Below are 24,317 nucleotides of genomic sequence, written 5' to 3'. Positions count from 1 at the left end.
GCAGGAAAGGAAACAGCATTAAATCATTCACTGGTTTGTACATCCATAACCTGTAACAGCATGTTTGATCCTGAGAAAAATCCACTTGTAACAGGTAAAGCATCTGCATGCAAGCAGACTCCTAAAGGATTTTGATTTAGGGATAGAGTGGAATAGTCAGCTTAAACCAGTACTGGAATAACACAGCAAGAGAGTTCAAAATCAGACAGGAAGGACAGCAAAGCACTGCTGCCCTTACACCATGGCAACCATTCAGCAGAAGGCTGATGACTGCTTTTGTTCTTCAGGAATCTCCTAATTAATTAGTAGGCATTCACACAAAACTTTCACTTCAGGAATTGCTACTTTACATCAGGAATATGTGAAAGGGACACATTTGCAGCATTTATTACCTTGGCTTGATATATCCATTTAGAAAGAAATTGGACTGTTGTTTGAAATCTGCATTCCCTTTGATTTTCATGTTGATTGCTGCTGAGGCATTGACTGCCAGCTGAACAGGAAAGCCTGAAATTGCTGGAAACTGCAACTGTTCAGCAGCCAAACTCATCCTTTTATTAAACTGGACCTCCTGCCCCTGTGGTGAAAAAAAACACAAACAAAAACCAGAATTCTATTTTGCATAACAAAATTCGAGCATTCGAGAACTTTTCCAGATATAACTTTTGACTGCATCTATCTAATGTGAAAGTGTTTTTACCTGAGCTGATTTGGGATATCAAGAAGAAAGCAGCCCAAAGCCTGCATATGGCCCAGGAGTCAGACACCAGTCCTACCCCAGTTAAAAAAAGAATTTGCACTTAAGCATGAATGGATTTGAATGAGAGAAGCAAGAATTAAGAACCATTAGACAAAAGAACAAGTCTGCCTAATGTACTGAATGCTGTTTAAACCAAATACACACTGGAGTCTTTTAGAGTTCACTTTAGAGAAAAAACAAGTAATATTTTGTATCTTTTACATATCTGTCAGAAAGCAGTTTCTCAAGATATTTACTTTCAAATAGAAAAAAGGTTCCTTTTACCTTCAGAAGTCTAACAGCCAACTCAGCCAGATTTAAGGAATAATGTTTCATCTGTTTTCTTAAATCTTCGCAATCTAAGAAGCTAAGTTCATTTCCAAAGATTTTCATGCTTAGCTCACATTTCAGTGCCTCCTTTCTTACTGTTCTCTCAGTGAACTGCCATGATAAAGAAAGAAATCAAAGGGAATGGTGTTATAATTTCCTTTCAAACTCAAAATAAACAATTCCTCAATGCAGGCTATGCTATTAATAAAGAGACATTCAAATACTTTGGAGACCACTTAAGACCCTGGATTAGTAGCTGTTCTTTCCAGCTACACTTCAGCTCCATATCACACAAGCTGGATGTCACTATGAACACTGCTCATTTCCAGTCCTAAGATGGCAGGCAAAGGAGAAGTATTGCAATACACACCCACAGACAGAGGAAGCTTTTAAAAATACAATCTCAAAACAACATTAGGGATGCCTTGATTGCTAAATAAACTGCTAGGAAGTAAAAATTTTACATTTTCTCTCCTAATGATTCTATAATACCTCAGCAACACAACATGATCATGAGCTTACTCTCTAACAAGAAACCCTAGGAAGATGAGTCCCAAGAAGAGAGATGATCTAAGACAAACTAAATGAATCACAGTCCCTGAGTTTTCCAGCTAATACATCAACAATTGAAGTCAATTCTCAGAGCTTTCCTGTTGTGTGCATAAAACATAGCGCTCTCCAAAAATGGGTAAATTCACAAAGGGTCAATGTAACATCTGACATCAAACTGGGAAGTCAGACTGCAAACAACAGGACTCAGGAACTCAACATCAAGTGGCTGTTTACAGTGGCACAGCAGTCAATAGACAAAAGCACATCAGCATAAAGGGACCAGAGCTCAAAATAATGAGAGGAAGCCCAAAACACAGGCAACATAATCCCATGGCTGAATGTTATTGTTTTGAGACAATAAAACAATCTGAAAAATACTAAAGATCTGGCTCTTTGCTGCTCGGTATTTTCTGCAGCTGTTAAATTCTCTGCAAGTGAGCAGAATGAGTTAAATGTGTCTTATGCAAAGGAGTCACAGTAATCCAGAGCAGTTGTCCAGTGTGAGATGGGGCCCTGTGTTTGACTGGGAAATGTCATTAATTTTTCCAAGATCTGCAGGTTCAGTTACCTTTTTGACTAACTCATTCATCTTACTGTATTTTCTACCAAGACAATTTTGGTTTGTTTTTCTCAGCTTTGGCTTGCCAAACTTTGTCACAAGATGATCAGTAGGGCTGTATCGCTTCAAATTCGAGTTCCTCTGCTTGACTTTCTCTGCTGTTTCCACTGGGGTTTCTGACTTGTGGTTTTCTTCATTAGTATTTCCAAAAAAATAGTCACTGAAAGTAGCAGATTTCGGCCCAAAACCCTTCTCTATGAGGGTTTCAGCATTCTCCAATCGCACACCAACCTAGTGAAAAGCATACAGCAGTGAAAAGCCTAACAGTGACACGTACAGGCCATGGCCAGTTCTAAAGCAGAAAATCAAATATACAACTAGATGCAACCAACAGAAAAGATTTACCAAGCAAGATCACAGTAGTCTACAAAGTTTAGCATTCTACCTCCTTCAGCATTCAATACTGGATACTTCAGTATTAGATCTTCCCATAAAAATTAGATATGTAAAGCTCAGTCCAAAATAAAAATCCTTTTTCATTCAGGTACTGTGGTTTATTTACACCATGAAGGGCCAGAAGGGGCTACTGCTATTTTGGCATGTTAAAAACAGTATTTTGGCTGGAAAACACTAACATACCCTTTTCATGCTCTGAAACAAGATTCTGTCTGGAAGCTTGCTTAAAACAGAATTACTAACACACATACATCCATGGTATGTGACACTGAAAAAAATATTTTGTTCTCTTGCAAGCTTAAACTTGAGATCTAAAGGCTACGTTAAATTCTTTCTTTCATGTGCACATTGTTACCTTGGTACAGCAGAGGCACAGCTAAAGATTATGAGGTTGCAGGCAGGTCATTGAAATATCCCAAGCACTGGATGCTCAACGGCACTAGAACAGTGACTTCAGCTCAGTACAAATGAGTCTGTCTCCTGTATTAAAGGAATGGTGTACCCAAGCCAATCCATTTTCCACTGTACATCAAGAAAAGGAGTCTCACTATCCTAAACAGGAGCCAGAGCAGTGTCTCAGGAAGCACTGACTTTAATGTTTCATTTGAATCAACAGGAGCTGAGTGTAAGTCACTTTCCTAGTGCATGGCACTAGCAGAATGACAGTGCTTTTATTTTGACTAAGCCCATTGCACAGAGGACTCACCAGTCTGAGGCAACTGTGCTACAGCAGTGAAAAGCACACTTTGCTAAAGGAACTGCAACAGGAAAACAGAAAATGTTTTGTACTTCAATATACCAAATGTCATTTGAGGAGGGGAATAAAAAACCCCCACAATTAAAAAATCCATAAACTTGCCTCCAGGAGATTTATAGCCTGTCCCATAAGGTGAACAGTCAAATTTGTCATGACTGATCGTGGTAGAAAAGATGCAGGAGAAAAGACCACTGATGCTTCCATATTTGCACCTGCACCAGCTGCAATGGAAAATACCAGATGTCTGTCAGCTGGGGATCAGCTGTTCTCATACACTGTGCAAAATTCATAATTCTTTGGAAAACTGTTACTCCACTCAATAAGAAGATGGTGAATGAAACATTGTCAATAGGTGAAACTCTTTAACTTTTTAATACAGCAAAGACATTACTGTAAGTAACTTCCATTTACTGGAATTCCGTATTTACTGGATATTACTGGGTATTATTTCACTAACATCAAAAAGGAAACTATTTATAATACATAAGATACATAAATGCACTGGAAGAAATGGACAGAAAATCAAAATGTGACTCTGAAAAACATCATCTAGCATTTTCACTGAAAACAAATGAACAGATAGTAAAACAGGAAGGAACTAGTTTGACTCTTTTCTTATACCAAGGACAGCACATGAATCAGGAGAACAAAAAAACATCCCAATCCCCTGTTGCTGCAAAGGAAGTTAACTAAGGAAGGAATTAAATGTTGATGCTCACAAAAATCATCTTAAATGTTCATTGGTTCTTAGTCTCCTCTCTCACAAGAGGCAAAGGTGTATGGTATCTGCTTTGCTGGAAATACATTTCATATACTCCAATTAAGGTCACAGCAGAATCAAGCTTACATTTGGATAGTATTAAAGTCATAAAAATCAAAGTTCTCTGGAGCAAGTCGTAAAGTGTCAGAAAAGCCATGTGGGATTTTAATAATCCTTATGCTACAAAGCATTAAGTTCTAAAACTGCACATACCTGAGTGAAATGTGACATCAGAATATGAGGAGTATTTCCATGTCTCCCGGTCAAAATCTTTGCTAAGGATTTCATCAGGAATAGAATCTCGAAGATGCTCCTTCAATGGATCATCTGTCTCCAGGAGCTGAGAGAGATGACTCCAAACAAAGGAGCCCACTAAAATTCAACGAAGAAATGCATTTGGAAATCAGAGAAAAATTACAAGAGTTTTAAAAACAGATGCAGGAAATATTTTTATTTATTTATACCACCATTAATTCTAAGCCATTCCCCTGGCCACAACAGAATTCATTCATTTTCAGCATGGTTAAAATCAGTCTGATGCACCTACTGCAACAGCACTTTAAACAAAAAAAAAAAAAGGCACATACAATTGAACAATTGTGATTCAGAATTAGTATTCCTGCATGACACTCTGTGGAGTCCCAGTTTGGCCATGTATGTGCTGTGTTGTGGGGGGCAAATATTTCCCATATGTTCTGGAGTCTGGTTCTTAAATAGCAGCTTTGTTGTCTCCTGAAGATAAAAGGTAATAGGCTCCAGTGCTAGTTCAATGCACAGATACCGAATACGGATGTAACTGCATTTTTCTCAACACAATTTCTTTGTTTCAAATTTTGTTTTCTGAACGTTGGAATTGAAAACTAACATGTGCCCTATGCCTTCAAAAGCACTTGTTATTCAAACATTTATTATATAAATTATTTAGCTGCCACCTCAACAAAAGACAAGGGAAAGAAATTAAGAATATTCAGGAGTACTGCGTTAAATTGTTTAAAATACACAACATTTTGGATGGACTTATAGAGCTCCTTCATAAATCAGACAAATTAAATTTTCTGCATGGAGTCACAGGGAGGAATCCCTGAGGGTACACCTTGACAGGATTTTGGAGGTGCATGCAATTTCTCCGTGTCTGAACTCTGAACAGAGAGGAATGAGTGCCCTCCAAACCACAAGCCACATCAGCAGGCGAACACAATGCTGAGCCTGGACTCACCATCACTGCAGGATACACTGGTCCAGACATAACATCCTGGGAAAACAGGTACCAGCTCCAAGTCAGAGCTGGCCAGGATCCAGACACAGTGCAGATAGAGCCTGCTTTCATCTGCCTGCAAACAATCTTCTAGATACCCTTCTCATGTTTGCTTCTTCTTGACAGATGTAAATGCAAAGGATCAGTCTAGAGGTATTCTTCACTGAACGTGGTGAAATAATTTTAGAATATGGGAATATTTTTTTCTGCCACCTGCTTCTTTCTCACCTTAACAAAACGCAATTTACAGTTATCCATTTGTATTTCTAATGCACTCAGCATCAAAGCTGTTCCATACATCCTTCTCAAGAGCCTTCAGTGAATGAAATGCTGACAGTAGAAGGGATTAAATCTATGAAAAGTCAGTCCTTACTGACTATTGCTAAACTAACACTATCGCAGTTTCAAAATAAAACTCATACAAACAATCATTTAGAAACCATCTACAAAGCATTGAGACGAAATAAAAATTGATATAGGTTGGTACCATTACACCTGCAAAGTAAATATCACATTGAAGTATCAGTTAGGAACATGTAAGACTTCAGTAGATGCTTGGCTGACCTTGGCTGGATGTTTCTTTCAGCAAAGTCTTTTGAACTTGTTTAAATAACTCTTCATGTGGACATTTCATTGCTATATAATAAGCAGCAATTCTTATTTCCACATCTTCACTGGTTGCTTGATACAACTGAAGTAATACAGCATTCTAAGAGAGAAAGATAAAAATATAAAGACAATTATGATTTACTCCCCTAAAATACCTCACGTGCACTTTCAGGCCCAGGTAGGTTTTTGTTCTCAAAGAGCTACTGCTATATTTACAGCTATTGCCTTATAACTGACTAAGTCCCTTTGTGTAACATGGATACAAATGTATGTACATATTGTCTATACTACCTTACCCACAAATTTCCTGAACAAACTGTCCTTATGACCTTGAACCCTATACTGATGAATCGATACAGGACTCTGCAATGCAGAGCATCCCTTGCCAGCACAACTGTTAAGGATGGTTTTGTTCCACCACAGGGGAGACCTGTCTATCATATCTCTCACGTGCCACAGCCAATACACAGACAACAATGGCCATGGTTTTGTTCACAGGCTATTAAGATCATTACTTCTGGTCTCAATCAAAGAGCAGGACTGCAACAAATTTATTCTGTTCAATATTTCCCCAGTATCAACAAAGATGACTTTTTAGTGAACTGCCAGGAATTAAGAAACTGGTGACTGACACTACAAACATTTTTATTAGCATTTAGCAACCCCAGTCCACCCAGTTCAGCAGTTCATTTGCTAGACAATGATGTGGTATATGACAACATAGAGACTTGATACTTTGAACACGTCTAACGAGCAACACCAAGCTTCATAACTGCAGAACAAGTGACCAATCCATGCTGAAATTAAATTCTAGGAAGCCATAGAGAGATGCTTCTCCAAGTGCAAGTCCATGTGGAGCCTCTTGTTCTTCTGGAGCATCTCTGTCAGCTTTGCCCAGGCCAGCACTCCTGGCTTTGCCATTCTTTTAAACATCAAGGTATTAGAGATAAACAAGTTTTGAACTTTATTCCATTAAAACATTTAACAAAATGTTGTAACTATGGCAGTGTTATTGCAAATCACAACAAGCTTCTCACATTAATACTTTATATATCAGAGAATGAAACAGTGAAACAGACTATGGGAAAAATCAAGTCCTGTGGGTTCTCAGCCATAATGCCCCCAGACATAAGGCACCCAGCTGAAGTGACTAATTAGGAAGTCACAAACACTGCCCCAGTCACTGGATGTGTTACCTCAACCGCCGCAAAGCACATTATAGGACTGCTCATCTGGGTGGTTCTACCCTCTTCTCCAACAGCAGAGGGGGCTCTGCTGGAACACGTCTACACTTGTTCCTTATCTGTTTGCATGGTTTGTAACTATACCAAAACTCCCAAATCTCTAGCAGTGCCAGGAAGCCATCAGTCACCTCTGGCAGTAAACCACGTACCCTGACAGAGCAGGGAATGCGCCGGAAGGCTTGGACAGCAGCGAGGCGAATTTCCACGGGATGACTCTTCAGGGAAGCACACGAGCTCAAAGCAGGAGCCAGCGAAGCTGCTGCTAGCCCCGCATTTCCGATGGCTTTCAACACCAGCTGCATCTGTAAATGCAAATCAAGGTAGAACAGAAAGCTCTCCATGTGCTGTCTGCTGTACATTGAATTTTATGGCACTAACATTTTCTGTGCAAAACTCTGTTTAAAATGATTACTGGTCATTTGGAGAGCTTACTGCAGCCCCTACTGTACCACCTATACTCTGGCTTTACTGGGAGGACAAGACACATATGGACCCCTGTTCTATTCTAATGCCATGTGGCACTTGTGAGAAGAACCTGACTTAGACCTGGGGGAATTAAAAAACATTTTTAAAAGCCTGCATTGCAACAGAAAAGAAAAAGTCACAAATTCTATGTACAGGAAAATTTTCTCAAGTTCTTTGATATTTTGTCCCTTTTGATCACAGGTATTTAGACCTTTTAGTGATTCAACATGGAGTTCTGCACACAATAGCTAAATTAAAATGGTAATTTGTCAGCAGGTGGGTGTTCTTCATACTGATCAACAGTATGAAGTTTGCTTCATAAGGAAACCCAAGACTTTTCCTTATTTCCACACACAAGAACACCCATACTGATAGGTCATACTTGTAGGATTACAAAATTTTATCGGCCTGTTCTAGCAAGGAATATTCATTCACTGAGCTTGTATTCATAGCTTTCTGGAAATCCAATTAATACCATTTTCATCAAACACGTTCTAGATCATAAAGGGAACAGAAAGCACTATATCATATGCTTCTGTATAACCAATACCTTGCTGAGATGTTCTGAATCTTGCACAGTACAGTTTTCTCCCAAAAATTTCCCAAGAGTCCTCATCACACTCTGCACAGCAGGTACATGATCACAGGAGCTGTGAGCTGAACAAAACCTATGTACAAGAGCAGTTACTCCCAAGAAGCAGCTCTGGCTTGCTCTAGGTGACTTCAGCAAAGGCTGTAAACAAGTACAAAAAGAGCAAGGTGTTTCAGAAAAGTCATGAGAATGACTATTGTAACATACCACAGATAATAAATGTATCAAAATATTTACATACTAAAACTCAATCTCAACAAAATTACCTGGACAGAGCTTTGTACGAATCTGTGAAGACTGTTACTGTAAAATACAAAAATTATGAGCCACCTAGATTCATTACAAATTAAAAAAGAAAAAGCAACATCCACTCACAGCAAGAGATTCAATCATGCCTGAGGTGGGATTAGAAATGAATGTAAATGACCAGAAGAAATATTCTACTTTGTCTTCCTCAACTTCTGCAGAAGCTATGAGGTCTTTCATTAGGACAACACATGCCTCTGTAGCACAAGATGGGAGAGCATCTATTAAAGGTTGCCTGTAACACAAGAAAAAAGTACAGCAAATCTAAAATGACCAAAATACTCAAGAATCACATAACAAATACATTGATGCTGGGCTTCTTTCAAAGTAAATAAAAGTCCAGTGGCTTAGCAAATGCCAGATTTCACAGAAATCAATATTATCTTTTGGTTTAGTGGCCTTACGGAAATATGCCTCAGCCAGGATGTGATGGAAGTGCACTGGTGTTTCAAGAACTGTATCTAACCAGATTTTCAAGAAAATACTCAGTTGCTTTCTCTGAAAATTAAGCCACATCATATCCCAGGTTTGACTTCTAAAGACTGGGGTACCTTAAAGCCCTGATTTTTTATTAAGGTGTTTTTTTTGTTTCATTTCACCTGTAACAAATTAAAATATTAAACCAGAATTGCCTAGCTTTTACTTCCTGTGCTTTTTTAGACCTTATCTAAGGGGAAAGCTTACACCAGCAGACCATACACATTTCGGCTCTTAAGAGTCCCTCTGTAAATATTCTATACCTGCCTTCTATACTGATGGAAGGACACTTTTGCATTATCTAGAAAGCAGTTAAAATAAATGGCTTGAAAGCATCACAGAGTAGTCTGCATGGGATTCTTTTTCACTCCTAAACTTAACAACCATGTCCTGAGTAAAATCAGCCTAAAGTTAATATAAAAGAGGAAGAATAGTTTAATTACTGTCTAATACTGAAGAACATTAGCATGACTATTTGTCAAAGAATGAGAATAAACCTAACCCAAAACAAAATTTCCCCCTTTTGCATCAAGTAAAGATATTGTTGCAAACATAAAACCTGGCATTAGATTAATTTCAAACAAGCTGATGACATTTTGTACTGAAACCAAGTAAAAGAATTGTTTCATTGTTTTCATTTTTCTGAAGGGAGAAAAATTTAGTACTGATTTTAATAATACTGGATTAGTATTTCTGATAGTCTCAAACCACTGGATCAGAACTACTCCTGACTGCAGAGGAGTAGGGCCTTGATCTTTAAAGCCATGGTTCTACAGTCGGTATAAACCACCTTGAGATCCAGCTGCTACTGAAAGATGCAGCTCCACCACATCCATACTCCCAGCCTAACATCTGTCTCCTCTCATCCACGACTACTAAGGGCATTGAAGGTACAGATCCAGGTTAAGCTTCTTCATAACAAATGGCAACATAAGCTTAAAACCAGCAGAACTGATTTCCATCCAAGCCATGACTCAGGTTTCCCATTCACTTTGCTTTGGAAACAGGAAGTCTGGCAATGGGAATAGGCATGGGACAAGAAAGTCTATTTTGCACATAACATTCATTCCGTAAGGAGACAATATTATCCCTCTGCTACATAAACAAGATCTGCAATACAAATTATTCCTTTAAAATGCTCCAAATTTAAATCCAACATTTGGGCACAGACTTAAAACATTTACTATTTTAAATATTTGCAAAACATTTTTTTCCTGTATATTTTTGAATGCAATTACTAAAGGAGCCTTACCAGTTGTCTCTGCACTTAAATGAAGATCTTTGCCATAGTGCTCTTAAGGCCTCAAGAGAAAGACGTCGAAGTTCAAACACGAGAGTCATGAAAAGGTCTGCAGTCTGTAAGGGCACAACCACAACTGTAATATTCCTGCTGTGTAGAAACCAGCTTCAGAGAACAGAGCACAAGAGGTTATACAGGCATTGCCACTGATTTACCATGTAACCTGGGAGTAAACCCTCCTTTCTCCACCATGTCTTTACATTCCTTCCCTCACTTGCTTTTCTCTCCAGACTGCAAACACATATGGAGAAGGGCTTTTGCTTTACATGTCAGTCAGTCCCTCAGACAAGAGTGCTCAGCAACCACCATGCACACCACTGGCATACAAATGAATAATAAACCAAAATGCAACACTATGGGTACAATCCAGAAGAGAAAGTTATAATCTTCTGTGAGTTTGTATAGCAAGATCCTGATTTATGACCAGAACTGCTGACATGGCTTTGACGCAAATGAAACAATAGTCAAGCTAACTGTATATTAATCTTAGGTTTATGCGAAAGATCATTTCACTGAAGTTTGGGCAACACTTAGAAGCTTCCCTTGAGAACCCTTGGGCTGTGAGAAATTATTGCATCTTACTGGAGAAAAGCCCAGGATAACTGCCCTTACCTCTGCAGGCAGCACAAGGCTGGCTGGAAACATGGAAGCAGACGAGCTGTTCTCTCTTGCTAAGAGGAACTGCTACATCATACAGCAGCTGTTTTACCTGGTATTTTAAAGGCTATATAGCACATTAATGTGTTCCTCTGAGACCTGATCCAAAGTTCAAGAAAGAAGATAGGTCTCATTACTCGAAAAATTAGCAGAATGTTCAATACAGTATCTCGTATATTCATTATAATCAAATTTTATAATGTGTAAGTTTTAAACATGGTCCATGTCAGATTCACTTCAATGCTTTATTCATCTCAGATGTGAAAGGCTTAGATATAGGACTAAATTTCTGGTCCCAAAGAAAACATTTTTCTTCATGTAAAAATCATACAAAGTCCAATTCCACTAAGTCACATTTCCAAAGGTTTGGGGAGAGACCTACTTTGACTTCCTGACCTTCCTTCCAGGAGCTACTCCAAAAAACAATGAAAACATGGAATAACCCAGTGCCAGCATTTGATTTTAAGACTGCCAAGACATTTTCAGTAACAAGAAGCTGTCTTTCAGTAAGAAGTCTGAGTAATTTCTTACTGTTTTGTTTGACAGGCTGAGGGAGTAATTTGTCAGATCCAACACAGATATAGTTTATGTTTTTATTCTTTTGGGATTTACATTCTTTTTAGAAATAATACATTAATTTCATCAAATTAAAATTTGTTCTCGTATGTGAAGCCCCACTTATGTATTAATTCTGTTAAAATTTGTAATTCCATAGCTAAAATTCAGATAGATCCACATGCATTCCCTTCTCTTCCACTCCATCCCATCATTACCATTAAGGTCTATTTTAAAAAGAAATTACAAACCTGGACATTATGGAGCTGGTGAAATATATTACATTTTATGGTCAATAAAATATTCAGAGAACTGTGTTTTATGTAATTTTTTAAAAGCCTTTCTAAAGTGTGGGCCTTATGTGCGTTTTTCCACAGGCAAATCCACTGTGGGCAGTATGACTGGGGGGCTGGGGACCCTCACAGATCTCATCACAAGGAGTTGTTTGTACAGCTGCTGCTGAGCCCAGGTGGCCCATCAGCTGGAGCCTGCAGCACAGTTCAAGATAAAACTGCCAGACTGATGTTCTTTCAGGTGATACAATTCTAGACTATAGACTGACTTCATTCTGCTTCACACCTGCTGACTAGACAAGCTCCCATCTAACAACTTCGTGCAAAATTTTGCAGAGAAACAGCTATTTTTACTTTCCAATAATAAAGCTTTAGAATGAACTGTCTGACCAGGTGGGCTGTTTTCATTTTTTTAAGGTCAGCTGCATTGAAATTGAGCTGTCATTGCAAATTCCTCTTTTGGAGTATCATAATAACAAACTACATTCAAATCTGACTTCCATGCCCACCTCTGAAAGAAACATAAGAAAGCCTGGCTTTTATTCTACATAGAAGCTTGCTTTTCCTTCTACCTGCAGACCTGCCATATTTTAAAAAAAGCAACTAGGTAGAAGCAAGCAATTAGAATGCCTTGCCAGGAGGAAAAAAAAAAAACAACAAAACAACCAAAACATGAAAGATTATGCCCTGAAAGTAAACTTTTTTTGGGTCAGACTGGGGTTCAGGAGCAAGGCAAAGCAAATCTGACTCTTGCCCACATTGCTCAGTGTATACACAGCCACATTCACCAGAGCTACTGACCAAGCACCAAAACCCAACCAGCCACTGGAAATGCAGCCCCAGAAGAAGTGGTGTGACAGGCTTTTCTCCAGCCTCTCTCAAGAGAGGGTCCCTTCTCCCCATCCCTTTTTCCATTCTTTGTCAGTATGCAGCTTGTTCACTTAATGGTCCATTAGCTAATCTACATCCACATTGAAATTCAATCTTGTCTCATAATAGCATTAAAAAATTAAACAACAACTTTGCTTCCTTGGAAATGACACAGTCTCCACCTCCATTTTCTCATCCCTTCACTGTTTTCCCTGGAGTTGAAGATTTTCCCTTCCATTTATTCTTGGTTTTGTGTCCTGAAAGAAATGCATAATCTCACCTCATTCAGAGTCAAACAATAAGGGGACAAACAAGCTATACATGCAGAACAGCGCAGCAGTCTCCCAAGCAACGCTCTGGGCATTCCCATAACTTCTTTCCTGGCCCAAAGGACATTTTACTGGTTGAAATGAGGGATGATAAAGATTCTCTTTGAAATGTCTTGTCACACAGAAAGAACACCCTGAAACAGTGAAAATGGTTGACAACCAATCAAACCCTGGGATGGGATGGGCACATGATGAATAATTCACCTCTCTTTTAGGCAGTGGCACAGACAGCAGCCACTTGTGCTAATCTTAGTGATTTACAAAACAAATTTCCCACACATGAAGCCAGTAAGCCTCTTTGGAGGCAGAAGTGACATCCCACTGTTACTGGGAAAAATCATCTACCATTCTTTCAAAGACACTGAATTAAGAGTGTTCCATAGAAGGCAGGATTTAGAGAAAGTTTCTCAGGTCTGCTGCAGTAATTTCTTTTTTCAACATTTTCCAGGCAGTATGTGGCCCTCTAGCCTGGGCCTAAATGCCATTTCATACTGCTGTAACACTGACAACCACATGGAGTTAAGAATTATCATTCCCAAAGAGGCCGCTTTTATTCTATATTAGCACCAACCATTATTATATGGCTCTCTTAGCCCTCCATAGCTGCAGTCCCCACAGCATGCAGCTAAAAGAAATGGCAGACCCGCTTATAACTCAGAGACAGAAGTCTATCCCAAGTATTCCAGCACCCACAAAGGCCACCTACTGCTTTCTCCTCAGCCTGGTGCCAAGGCCTTTGTCAGGCTGTGGTACCAGGTCAGACTACGATCACGGTTTAACAGATTGGGAGTAAAGTCGGGGGTTGGAATTTATCACAGCTGACTGAAGGTGCTGGCTTCAGCAGCTGTGACTTATCCTGCTCCACCCTGTGCCTTCCCCTGAAGTCTCACACACAAAACATGAAGGCCCACCTGTGCTCATGAATCACAGGTGATGCTAAGAGAAAGGTGATGAACACACCCGAGATATCACTGCAGAGCTGGAATCCAGCACTGCACTTCTCTGCAGTCCCCATAAAGCCTCTACTCCATCCCCCAGTATCTATGTACAGCCCAGGGGAAAGACAGGCAGAGCTTCGTTCTTTGACATGGGACTTAATCTAAACAAAGGAAGGTGAGTGCCTTCTATGCTGGGTCTGAAGTGTTCTGTTAACATCACTTGTACCTATGTGCATTTACAGGAGAGATCTCAGCCCCTCTGCACAGGAAATCACCTTGCTCCAAAGTACAAACAATCTAACAAGACATCAGAGGACAGGGAATATATCAGGAATGAGCTGATTAAACTCATCAGTGGCAAATTCATGGAGGCACCAATGCCCTGTTTAGTGCCTTTCCCATTAGACCATACTTGTTTTCTAGTAATATCCTGACCAAAAATCACTTAAAGAGTGTGTTCTGTTTTCACATGAACTTTTTTTTTTTTCCTTATTTTTCTCTGTAGGAACATAACTACCAGCAAGAATCACTCTATTTGAAGGATAATGGGATATGAAGTGTCCTCTCTTTGCCCTCGGTTGATCTCAGGTGAACAGTGGTTAAGCACAATCATCTGTTGATCTTTCTGTATTGCACATAACAGGTATTCTTAATAACCTCTGAATTTCACAGAGATAGGGATCTTCATTTCAAACACAGTGACAATTACTGATTCAGTTGCTGCCAGTATCAACAAAAAATACAAGACCTAAGTGAGCTAAGGAGACAGGCAGACCCTCATCTAAAATGATGGTCATCATAAAAAGTATTTAAGCCACTGCCTGTTCCACATGACCAGAAGATTCCACCCTATCTTAGCAGCCTTCATCAATGAAAATGGTCTAGGGGGCAGAGATTCCCTCTGGACTCAAGCAGCATCCCCAGAAAAGATGATGGTTATTAGCAGAGTCCATCAGAAGCACAAGGAACCTACCAGCCAAGACCCAGAGGCAAGGGTTTCACATGCAAACTGTTTTGAGGGGATGAGGCAATATAAGGACAGCAGAACTCCAATAAGCATAGAAACAACAGCACTACCAGCAGTAGTATCTCACACTAAAGCTGTAAAAATGGTGTTTTACAATAAAGTATCAAAACTGCCAGTGACAACCCAAACCAGACACTTTTTATGTTTTTGGTTTTTTCACAGCAAAATAAAAATTTGGGACATTTTCTTTCAGATTATTTTAGAATATAATTCAAAATTGTTTTTGCCTAATATTCAGGGGTTACAGGATGGTTTGACTCCTCAGTGTGATTTACTGCTTTTATAAGAAAACAACACCTCAAACCATTTTCTCTAATTCCACATTTTAAAATGCCCAAAACAATGGAAGGCTTCAGTGTTTCAAAATTGCTGCTCTCCTGGCCACCTCTTATCTGTGCAGGAGAATTCTCAGCCTCCACAGAGCCTCACAAGGAAGCAGAGGTTGTGTGTACAGCTTACCTCATAACTTGCACTGTGTGCTAAGCAAAGCTTCCATACCAGTTCAGTCACTTCTCCCCCAGTGATCTCCCTCTCAGTTACCTCCCTTTCATAGAGAATATTGGTCACATACAGATCCTCAGAGTCCCCTGGAGAAAGGAACATAAAGAAAAAATCAGATCTCTGGTGGTTGCTGGCCATTTGCTATGGCTCACCCTTATATGCAAGGGGAAAGTTTCTCTCTGAGGCTTTATTTCTCTCTTTAAGAGTCTCTCTAGGCTCAGTACAGCCAAGGGATAAATATGAATGCCTGCAGTCAGCTTGAATTTAAGAACATAACAGGATAAAGACAAGTGTGACCCAAAAGAAAGAGTCACAGAAACAAGACAAAGATACACATGAAAAAAAGCCCTATTTTCCATCGATATGTCTCTCAGTATGGCCCTGCTACTTTACATTCATCACCTTTTCCAATGTCATCTAATCACTTGTCCCACACTTCAACCACCCAAAAAATCAACAGGAGATCTAGGTGCCAAGAAAAATAAATGGCTTGGCTCTGAACCTCTTCCTGAGGAAGAATCCTATCATCTTATGTTGGTAGAATTATAAACAAAGTGTCCTGGAAATTTGGGGGTTCCTTTAAAAAAAGAACCAAACAACTACTTAGAAACAGACAAAGAAAAAAATGTTTCTCAGTATTTAGAGTTCAACTTTGAAATCATTCCTCAGGCAAGCCACCTGTTGACTTCAGTAAAATTATTTTCCTAGAGAAACACACAGAGCAAAGAAGCAGCAAAAATTGAAACAGTTCTCAGACACGGCATGTCCTTAGTTCCATTAGGACTTGCAATTATTCAGGCTCCATTTGTATAAAAAGTAGGAATTGTCCACAGACATGGGAAGGCTGATGCTCTACATACAAGGGCACTAGGTATGTAAAGTAGATAAACAGGAGCTGGCCATTACGGATTGTCACTTTTGGAGACCCACCCAGTTTTGAAGATCCACACAGTTTTGTAATGGCAGGCCCAAGCCCTCGAAGAAGGGACAGCTCGGCCCAGCCTGTAAAAACACCTACTTTAAAACAATTTAATACTTTAAAAGTACGAATCATAGGTGCAAAGAGTTCTCACAGGCAAGACAAAGCCACAACATTTTTCTAGGAAATAAATTTGCTTTGCTTTAGCAGAAACATAGTTACCTTTATTGTAGAGTGTCTCTGTTTGCACTTGCAAGAGTTTGAGAGAAGACTGTGTCTGTGTCTCTGCCCCGCTGCCCTGGTGAGGGAACAGCGTCACACAGTCGGACTCAGTGCATTTGGCCTCCTCCAGGACTCCATCCTTAATGCTCTGAACACATTCCAGCTGGGAAGACAGGATCTGCTGTTCAGACTGAGAAGAACAGATACTTCAGGAAGATTCTTGATGACCTATGCTAGCCTATCCAATCCTTGCTCTCCCAACTTCACAGACAATTCCAGTTCTGGGACAGTGAAAAGTCTCTTGTCTATTCCTCTGACAGTGCCCAGCCTGTGGTTAATGCACTCCTTATTTTGGCCTAGTTTTTCATCACAGAAAAACAATTGTTATTAACTGTCAGAGTCAAATAGTGTCAATTCATTTCAGTTCACAAAGCCTCAATGTTATGCAGATCTTTGGTAAGCAAAGTAGAAAAAAGCAAAAGGCTGGTAAATTACCACTATCTAGTACAATACAAGAAACAGGTAATATTCACCTAAAAAAATACCACAAGATACAAATATTGACTGTATTTGCTCTCAACAGTGGAAAGCTGTAAGTCTGGCAAAACTTCTATCTTTCCAAAGTTTTCTACAAATAATAATTTTATTTTCCTCATGTATTTTTTCTTACCCACATCTCGCTATTCCTCCCACAGTCTAACCTTTGTTTACCTGTATAACATATTTTAATGAGTTTAATCCAGGTGCCTAAAAACCTCTTGCATTTATACTATAAATATATATATATATTTATATATATATATACTATATATAATCATCAACTACAAAGCAAATTTGAATTAAAACAGATACTATGAATAACAGGGAGAATAATATTCACCATTTCTTTCCTAAGAACTCAAGTTTGGGCAGACGCACTTTTCAAATAAGTCAAAAGGCCCTGTGGAAGAGTCAGTGTCATTCCCCAAAACTTACCGACACGTGAGGAAGAACAACCGACTGCACAGAAGTCAAACCAGAAGAGCGATGGGAGCAGAGGTTTAGGTCCTTTGTCTTTACAAGAATGGGCCCCTTTTGCTGATACCTAGTTGGGCATATTCCCAGGACATCCACCTAGTAACAAATATACACTCTTGAATCACACATGCACACATACAATACAGGAGGTAGTATAGGTTATTGCAATTAGTTTTAATAATTACTGTTTTTGTAATAACAACAGAGACCTAAATTCTCCCTTGCAGAACACCGGCTTTGCCACAAAGCCATGAAAAGGCATATAATTTTAAAGACCTTGGTCGAACTTCATAGTAGCCAGGGTCTATTGGTTTGTGTAATTTCACTGTGTTATTCTGAATCAGATCATTTACAAACATATGCTTTTTCATTTAAGATTTTGTGGGCATGCAGGGAAGCATTAATTCAGAAGAGCATTACTAGGCAGAGTAACTTCAACTACAAATGGGTGTGCCAAGCCTTACTGCAGAACATTTCTTTAAGTACTGACATGCAGTAGTAGCCTGAGAATGAGGCAGTGCACATCACGCTGAAGGTCAGTCTAGAGACAGGTCTTCACAGCAGCCCGTGAGGTGTGTCAGCTGAACCCATGCAAACATACAGGTGACAGCAGGGTATGCTGGACTATTGTTTCAGTGTAACACAGCAGAAATTGAGTTTAATTGAAATAATTGCAAAGAGCTCTGAGAACCCTGATCTTAAAACCTCCTGAAATTAATGAAAAAAATAACAAAAAATAATCATGAATTGTGACTATTGTATTTCCTCCAGAGAACAGGTAAAGCCCTAGCAGTAGAACTCAGGTAACCAAGTAGTAGATTCCAAGCCTCAACAAGAATGCAAGTTATAGATAATTTTAGAACATTTACTACAAAAAGCAATCAGATCACTGCCACTGTCAGCTGAACCAAGTGGCAAAACCCTTTATTTATATGAAATAGACTTAACATGTACAAAGAGCTAAGAGTCACCTCAGAGCACGACTGACAGTCTCACCTCCTCAACGACAGCACCAGCAAGGAATTCTTGCACTGTCTGCAGGACACTGAGAATGCCTCGCTTGATGTTCAGTGCCCAGGTCTGTTCACTCCTCACAGGACAGAGCTTTAGAACTTTCCCATCGTGGAAAGAAAAATGAAGAGGATGCTGTTCTAGTATTTCCCTGCAATAAAAGAGTTTATAATTTCTTGCTTTAAAGAGTGCAAGTCACTTTAAGACTAGACTCAGATTCTCCTCAACAAAGCTGCTCCTCCACAATGGATCTAATTCTGTATCTCCACTCTTTATAGTAAGCCTCTATTCTTCATAAATTCCCCCTGACCCAAGAAGTCCTTAAAAAAACCCTGTGAAACCCTAAAACCAAATCCTCTCAAGATAATCACAGCACCCTCAACATAACTGTAACATTTAATAAAAGCAGTCCTGGCAGATTATTTACAAGTAAATGTACTTAATGGCAATGATTCTTGTTTAATTAAGAGAGAAATTCCATTTAAAGATTCAGGGTGCCTTTAGAATGTCTGAATTGCAAAGTAACTGCATCATGCCTCTTCAGCTGTGATGCACACAAGAACAACTGCTTTCCAATTAATCCATAATTTCCTGCTCTGCTAGGTGTGCATACTTGGGCTCTATCCCAGATTGATTCCCCAATCTCTGCTGTCACTACACTTCCTAATTGCTTTTGCTATCCCAGATTGAGAGTACAGCGTTTTCTATCTTTCCAAGAGATCACTTTTTAACATTGATTTTTGCTCCTAATATAACATACTTTAATCATATATTTTTCCTCTATATGGGGAAAAATAAACCATCCAAAGGAAGAATTCTGCAGTAGCCCAGTGGTCAGCTCCCATATAGGGAGCTAGTCTGTTCATCTGCACATTAACTGGGGAGCTAACTATTCATCTAATCAATCAGGTCACAAAGTAAGAGATAAGATTTTAATACACCAACATCTGGATTAAGTCTTTCCAGGAGAGACTGGGCGCATAGGATAAGGGTTTCTGAACTCCTAGGCAACTGTGCCTGGTTTTGCTATTATCTGTGGAAATTACATGCATGTTCAGAGGACAAGCTAGACTACTGTATATTCACAATAGGCTGAGGCAAATGCTAATAAGGCTTACTTGTCTGAATAGTTATTTTGAATAGCCAAGCTTCACTGAATGCTTTCTTTGCTACCTCTCTTTTGGCTTCTCTGCAAAGAACAATACACAACTGCTCTTACTGCTACGAAAATCCTACAAATAACTTCACAGAAGATGTGCCTGTACAATCATTTGAACTCTGATACCACTGTCCATAGAGAGAACACAAAGTTCTTCCTGATGAATATAAAAAGCAATGCATTTACTCCAAGCTTGCTCTTTTTGACCCTTTGAATTGAGTCAATTACCTCAGCTCTCACTGTTGTTTAAAGGCTGAGAATCCAAGTGGCAGGACAAAGAGGAAGGTTACGAGGCTGAGCTTAATCAGACAACAGAACTGCTTTTTTTTTTGATGACACAAGAAGCATCAGCTCTCTGGGAAAATTCCAGACTTCCATAGTTTGAGGAGATCTTTTTGTATAGCCATCTACACTGGAGACTATACCTTGGCAAGTCAGTGAGAAACACACTGACATATGTTATGAATGAGCTACTAAACCCAAAAACATAAAAGGACAAAAATCTCATTGGACAAATAAATGCAATTCAAATATCCTGGAAGAAAAAACCACAATGTTTTGCCTTAAGAGAATCTTCCAAACCAAGAACTTCTGAAATGTACTGCAAAAATCAAGAGTCTGTAGAAGTAACATCTGTAGCTCTAAGAGCTGTGATCCATACGTGCTGCTAGAGGCCTGGTGATTTGTACCCAGAATAATTTGAACTGTCTACTGTCCAAATGGTTTTACATACAAAGGGATGACAATTAGGTTGAAGAAAAACCTGTTTGGACCAAATATCTCTCATTTTTGCTTATGGTGCTTGTATCTGGATCCTTGCTTTAAAAAAAAAAAAAAAAAAAAATCAAAAGAAACCCTAAAACTAAACAGAGTATGAAGCAGAGTGAACAATGTCCAGTCAAGCTGCTGCTAAGTCATATAGCTTCAAAAAAACTCAAAAACCAGGGCAGATTAGGAGGTTTTCTACCTTAGACTGTCCATTTCCTTCAGAGACTCCAGTCTGGATGCAAAACTTTTCTTAATCTGCACGTCTTTCACCTAGGAGCAAAGATTATAGGCAATATATTTCATTGTTAAGAGGAACTTGTGGACTTTATCACATCAGGATATCTACACAGAATGTCACAGACTATGAACAAAGGCTCAGAGTTGCAACAGAACTGCATTAGCCCCATCTTCAGGTGGCATATCTGAGGCAGTTTCCAGAAATTTCTTCTGTGAAGAAGTTTCACTTACTATTAAACTGATTTTATACAGCACTATTATATCCCTTTCATTGTCAAACCACTGACCAGTTAATTTTTATCCATGTCCTAGGACAAGGATAACTATCCTATTCTTTGTTGGCCTCAGGTATATGTGTATTTAGCAGATATGTGTCAACCCCCCCAGCAAAACCAATGAATCATCCCCTCTGTTAACCTGAAGGAAAAGCCAGGCAGCTGCGAAGTTTATTTTCCCTGCTGCCCCTGTAGTTCTAAAGTACTGTAATTCTCCACATGACCTACCACAGGGCTCACCCCAGGAGAAGCTCTGCAACTTGAAACTGCCCTGTTGCTCTTGTCACTGAGAGACAGATCTCCTGTTGTGATGAATGGAGTGTTACAAGACTGAATTTTACACTGGGCTAGGAATGGCACCAATCCAGCACATCATACAGGTTTCTCAAATTCTCTTTATAATGCTTGCTGGGAAGTGCTTTAAAATAAACCAAGTTCCTTTCAAGGACTGGCTTTATCTCCAGTTCTGCACTTCATGCAACAGAACAGTGAAACTGTTGTGCCACTTAGAAAACAATTATTTGCTTAACCTGGCTTTTAAAACAAGCAAATGCCTAATTTCAAGTTGTGGTGCATCAAAGCAATACTGCAACTCTAATGATGAGATCCAGAATTGAACTGGCTTTTGATTACAAGAAAAACAAATGTTTTAAATGTAGCAATAATCCCAAAGAAAAATATGATTCCACATCAGCTCATCCCAATAACTCAGAAAATTATGACAATACTTACTTTCAAAACCATCTGGCAATTCCCCAATACTTCAATAATCACTGTGCTCTCCAGAGAGATGCCACTGCTTTTGTAAATATTTCCCTGCAGGAATGTGTTGGTGACTGCTGAATACCTGTAGCTGTATCTAGCTCTTTTGGGGAAGTACGATGCATTGTGTCCTAGGAAATAAACAAGCAAACAAAAAAAAATGGTGGGGAGGAGCAGGGGGGAGGGGTTAGCCTACTAAACTTTCTCTTCTATTTTTTTTCTACCTTTTAATCTTTCAGCCACTGAAATCAGCTAAGCAAAGGGCTGGATATTCAGACTGTTCCCTTCCCACTTGGACTTAAAATTGAAAGAACTGGGTTTCTGAAAGCACCCTGCACACTGGCCATAGCTCCTGTAGGGAGGGTGAAAAGACTTCCCCCTCTCCCAAGCACATAACCTCACAATTTCCTTCAAGGCACGAGGTTAATTTCCGAGGGCAGAAAAGGAATGTAATGCATTTACAGCACAGTGCTCTTTTGACACCTTTCAGAGAGCAGCAAAGCAGGACCTTCACAACAGCAAGATGAAATAGATCTGCTCTTCATGCCCATAGCTGGGCTTAGTCCCACACTGGCTTAGTCCTCTGCTCAGCTCTAATGCTTCGGAGTTTTTCAGAGTTCACAGAATGTAAACTTCAGGCAGGTGTGGGCCTGCTAAACCTTAGTGGAACTTCTCTGCTACTTCCATGAATGCTGATACTCAGACATAAGTATCATTCTTAGAATACGACATCCCTGTGGAAGTTTTCAAATTCCTCTTTCCTTATCATATAAAAAGCCTGAATACAGTCTTGTTTTACTCACCTGGACAGTCTGCAAAACAGGAAGCTCCATAACTTAAAGTCTCTGAGGACCCTGCAATGACAGGTAACAGAACAGAAAAGCACTGAAAACTTGTATGCAGCTCAGCACGTACCTGCTGCTTCTAAATTTCAGTGAAATTACTGAAATCAAAGCATGGTTCTCAAAACAAATAAATAAATCCATGAGAGTTTTTCTATCAAGTATACAGGGACAAGACTTTGCTCTTGCTCCTTTCCACACATCTATATCTCACAAACATATACATGAAGGAATGACCTACCTTAGTGTATTTATTGATGTAGGTATGGAAATTCCACAATACCATGGACTATGAAGCAACTTAAAATAATGGTTCTGAATCCAGGAAAGAAATATGTATTTTACATACCACACTTCTTCATATCCATAGTTTTTTAATTTTATTGCAGGTCAGGAAGATTTCTACATGGCTATGATTTATATTGCACATGGTCATTCAAAAGAAATCCTAAGCATCATTTAAAAAAGAACAAGAGCAAGCTTTACTGCCCAAGAAAAGCTTTTCCAGCAGCAGGAAGGATGTTAAAGAACATTTAAACATCACAACTTGAGGGAGGCAATTAGTTAAGATGTCCTTTAACACTGGAGAGTCTGTTCTCCAACAGGACTTTCATTCAGACTTTGACTGGGAGGGCAGTGAATTCAAGGGGATGCAGAACACCCCACACACAGATGGACTTGCTTTAGATTCACATTGGCATTAACAGGGGAAACAGCTGGGGCTGCTCATACAGAGCCTCCTTTCCTTCTCTTCAGTCTGTGCACACTGAACTAGCAAGACTTTCATTCTAATGCTGTGATGCTGAATGAGCTTAAATAAACCCGGCAGAATTACACGCAGCAGTTACTGAAAGCACTGCTGGAAAACACAATCATGTATGACATTATTTAATTAGTATTAAAAACATTCAGCCCTAACTTACTTTGAAAAAAGATTTATCAATAATGGCAACTCCCACAAGAGATTGAATAGTAAGTATAACCACCCCAACCTCTATGCTGTATCACAGGCTAATGAGCCTCCCTGTGAAGCAGTAACTAACACCCCTGTGTTGCTCAGCTTTGTCTCCTGCTGCAGACAGAAGAGTACCTCTCTTCTGTTTCTGGACTTTTGGACGTTTTATGCCTGAAGGAAATGCTCTTGTCAAATTACATCATTTTAAAAAAATCCACATTTATATTATTCATTTGAAGCATATTTTCCCTTCTCTTAATCCCTTTTTTTTAATGTCAAAATTATTGGCAGAAGGAAAGAAGGAAATTCATTGGATTTGGAACAAAAACAAGAAAGTGTTTGTTTCTTTAGTCCCCCTTCAAGTTTACATACATTTTTATTACCAAGTTAAAATTTAAGTTTCTAGAGAGTAGAATTACATTTTTCTTGAAAACGTCTTACCCCACATTTATACCTCCTCCCAGTAAATGCTCCTTTTTAGTTTGCAGAACTAATTCTCTGTATGGAACTTCAGATTTTTACTTTTCAAAAATATGAATAGCATGTTATTTTCAAGCTAACTTGATCTAGTGCTAAAAT

General features: G+C 39.2%; 1 protein-coding gene across 1 annotated transcript in view; it reads right to left on the bottom strand.

Annotated features, from left to right (window-relative positions):
- The window catches only part of LOC121669107, a 76,033-nt gene extending 53,207 nt beyond the window's left edge, over window positions 1-22,826 (bottom strand). The window contains exons 1-17 of the mRNA XM_042037595.1: window positions 22,745-22,826; window positions 21,912-22,072; window positions 20,867-20,937; window positions 18,726-18,891; window positions 17,688-17,825; window positions 16,713-16,902; window positions 15,530-15,657; window positions 10,354-10,457; window positions 8,694-8,859; window positions 8,277-8,459; window positions 7,411-7,563; window positions 5,973-6,117; window positions 4,367-4,525; window positions 3,496-3,614; window positions 2,190-2,471; window positions 1,025-1,180; window positions 393-577 (exon numbers count right to left, since the gene is read on the bottom strand). Coding sequence (XP_041893529.1) covers window positions 393-577; window positions 1,025-1,180; window positions 2,190-2,471; window positions 3,496-3,614; window positions 4,367-4,525; window positions 5,973-6,117; window positions 7,411-7,563; window positions 8,277-8,459; window positions 8,694-8,859; window positions 10,354-10,457; window positions 15,530-15,657; window positions 16,713-16,902; window positions 17,688-17,825; window positions 18,726-18,891; window positions 20,867-20,937; window positions 21,912-21,923 — 2,357 coding nt within the window. The 5' untranslated portion in view covers window positions 21,924-22,072; window positions 22,745-22,826. The remainder of the gene's footprint in view (window positions 1-392; window positions 578-1,024; window positions 1,181-2,189; window positions 2,472-3,495; window positions 3,615-4,366; window positions 4,526-5,972; window positions 6,118-7,410; window positions 7,564-8,276; window positions 8,460-8,693; window positions 8,860-10,353; window positions 10,458-15,529; window positions 15,658-16,712; window positions 16,903-17,687; window positions 17,826-18,725; window positions 18,892-20,866; window positions 20,938-21,911; window positions 22,073-22,744) is intronic.
- Window positions 22,827-24,317: the final 1,491 nt, after the last annotated feature.

Source organism: Corvus kubaryi, unplaced genomic scaffold (genome assembly GCF_017639235.1).
Source record: "Corvus kubaryi isolate FWS band 111438036 unplaced genomic scaffold, C.kubaryi_AGA036_p1.0 37387, whole genome shotgun sequence".
In the NCBI taxonomy this organism is placed as follows: Eukaryota; Metazoa; Chordata; class Aves; order Passeriformes; family Corvidae; genus Corvus; species Corvus kubaryi.
Note: the sequence above shows the minus strand (reverse complement) of the source record. Positions and strands in the feature narration are given on the sequence as shown.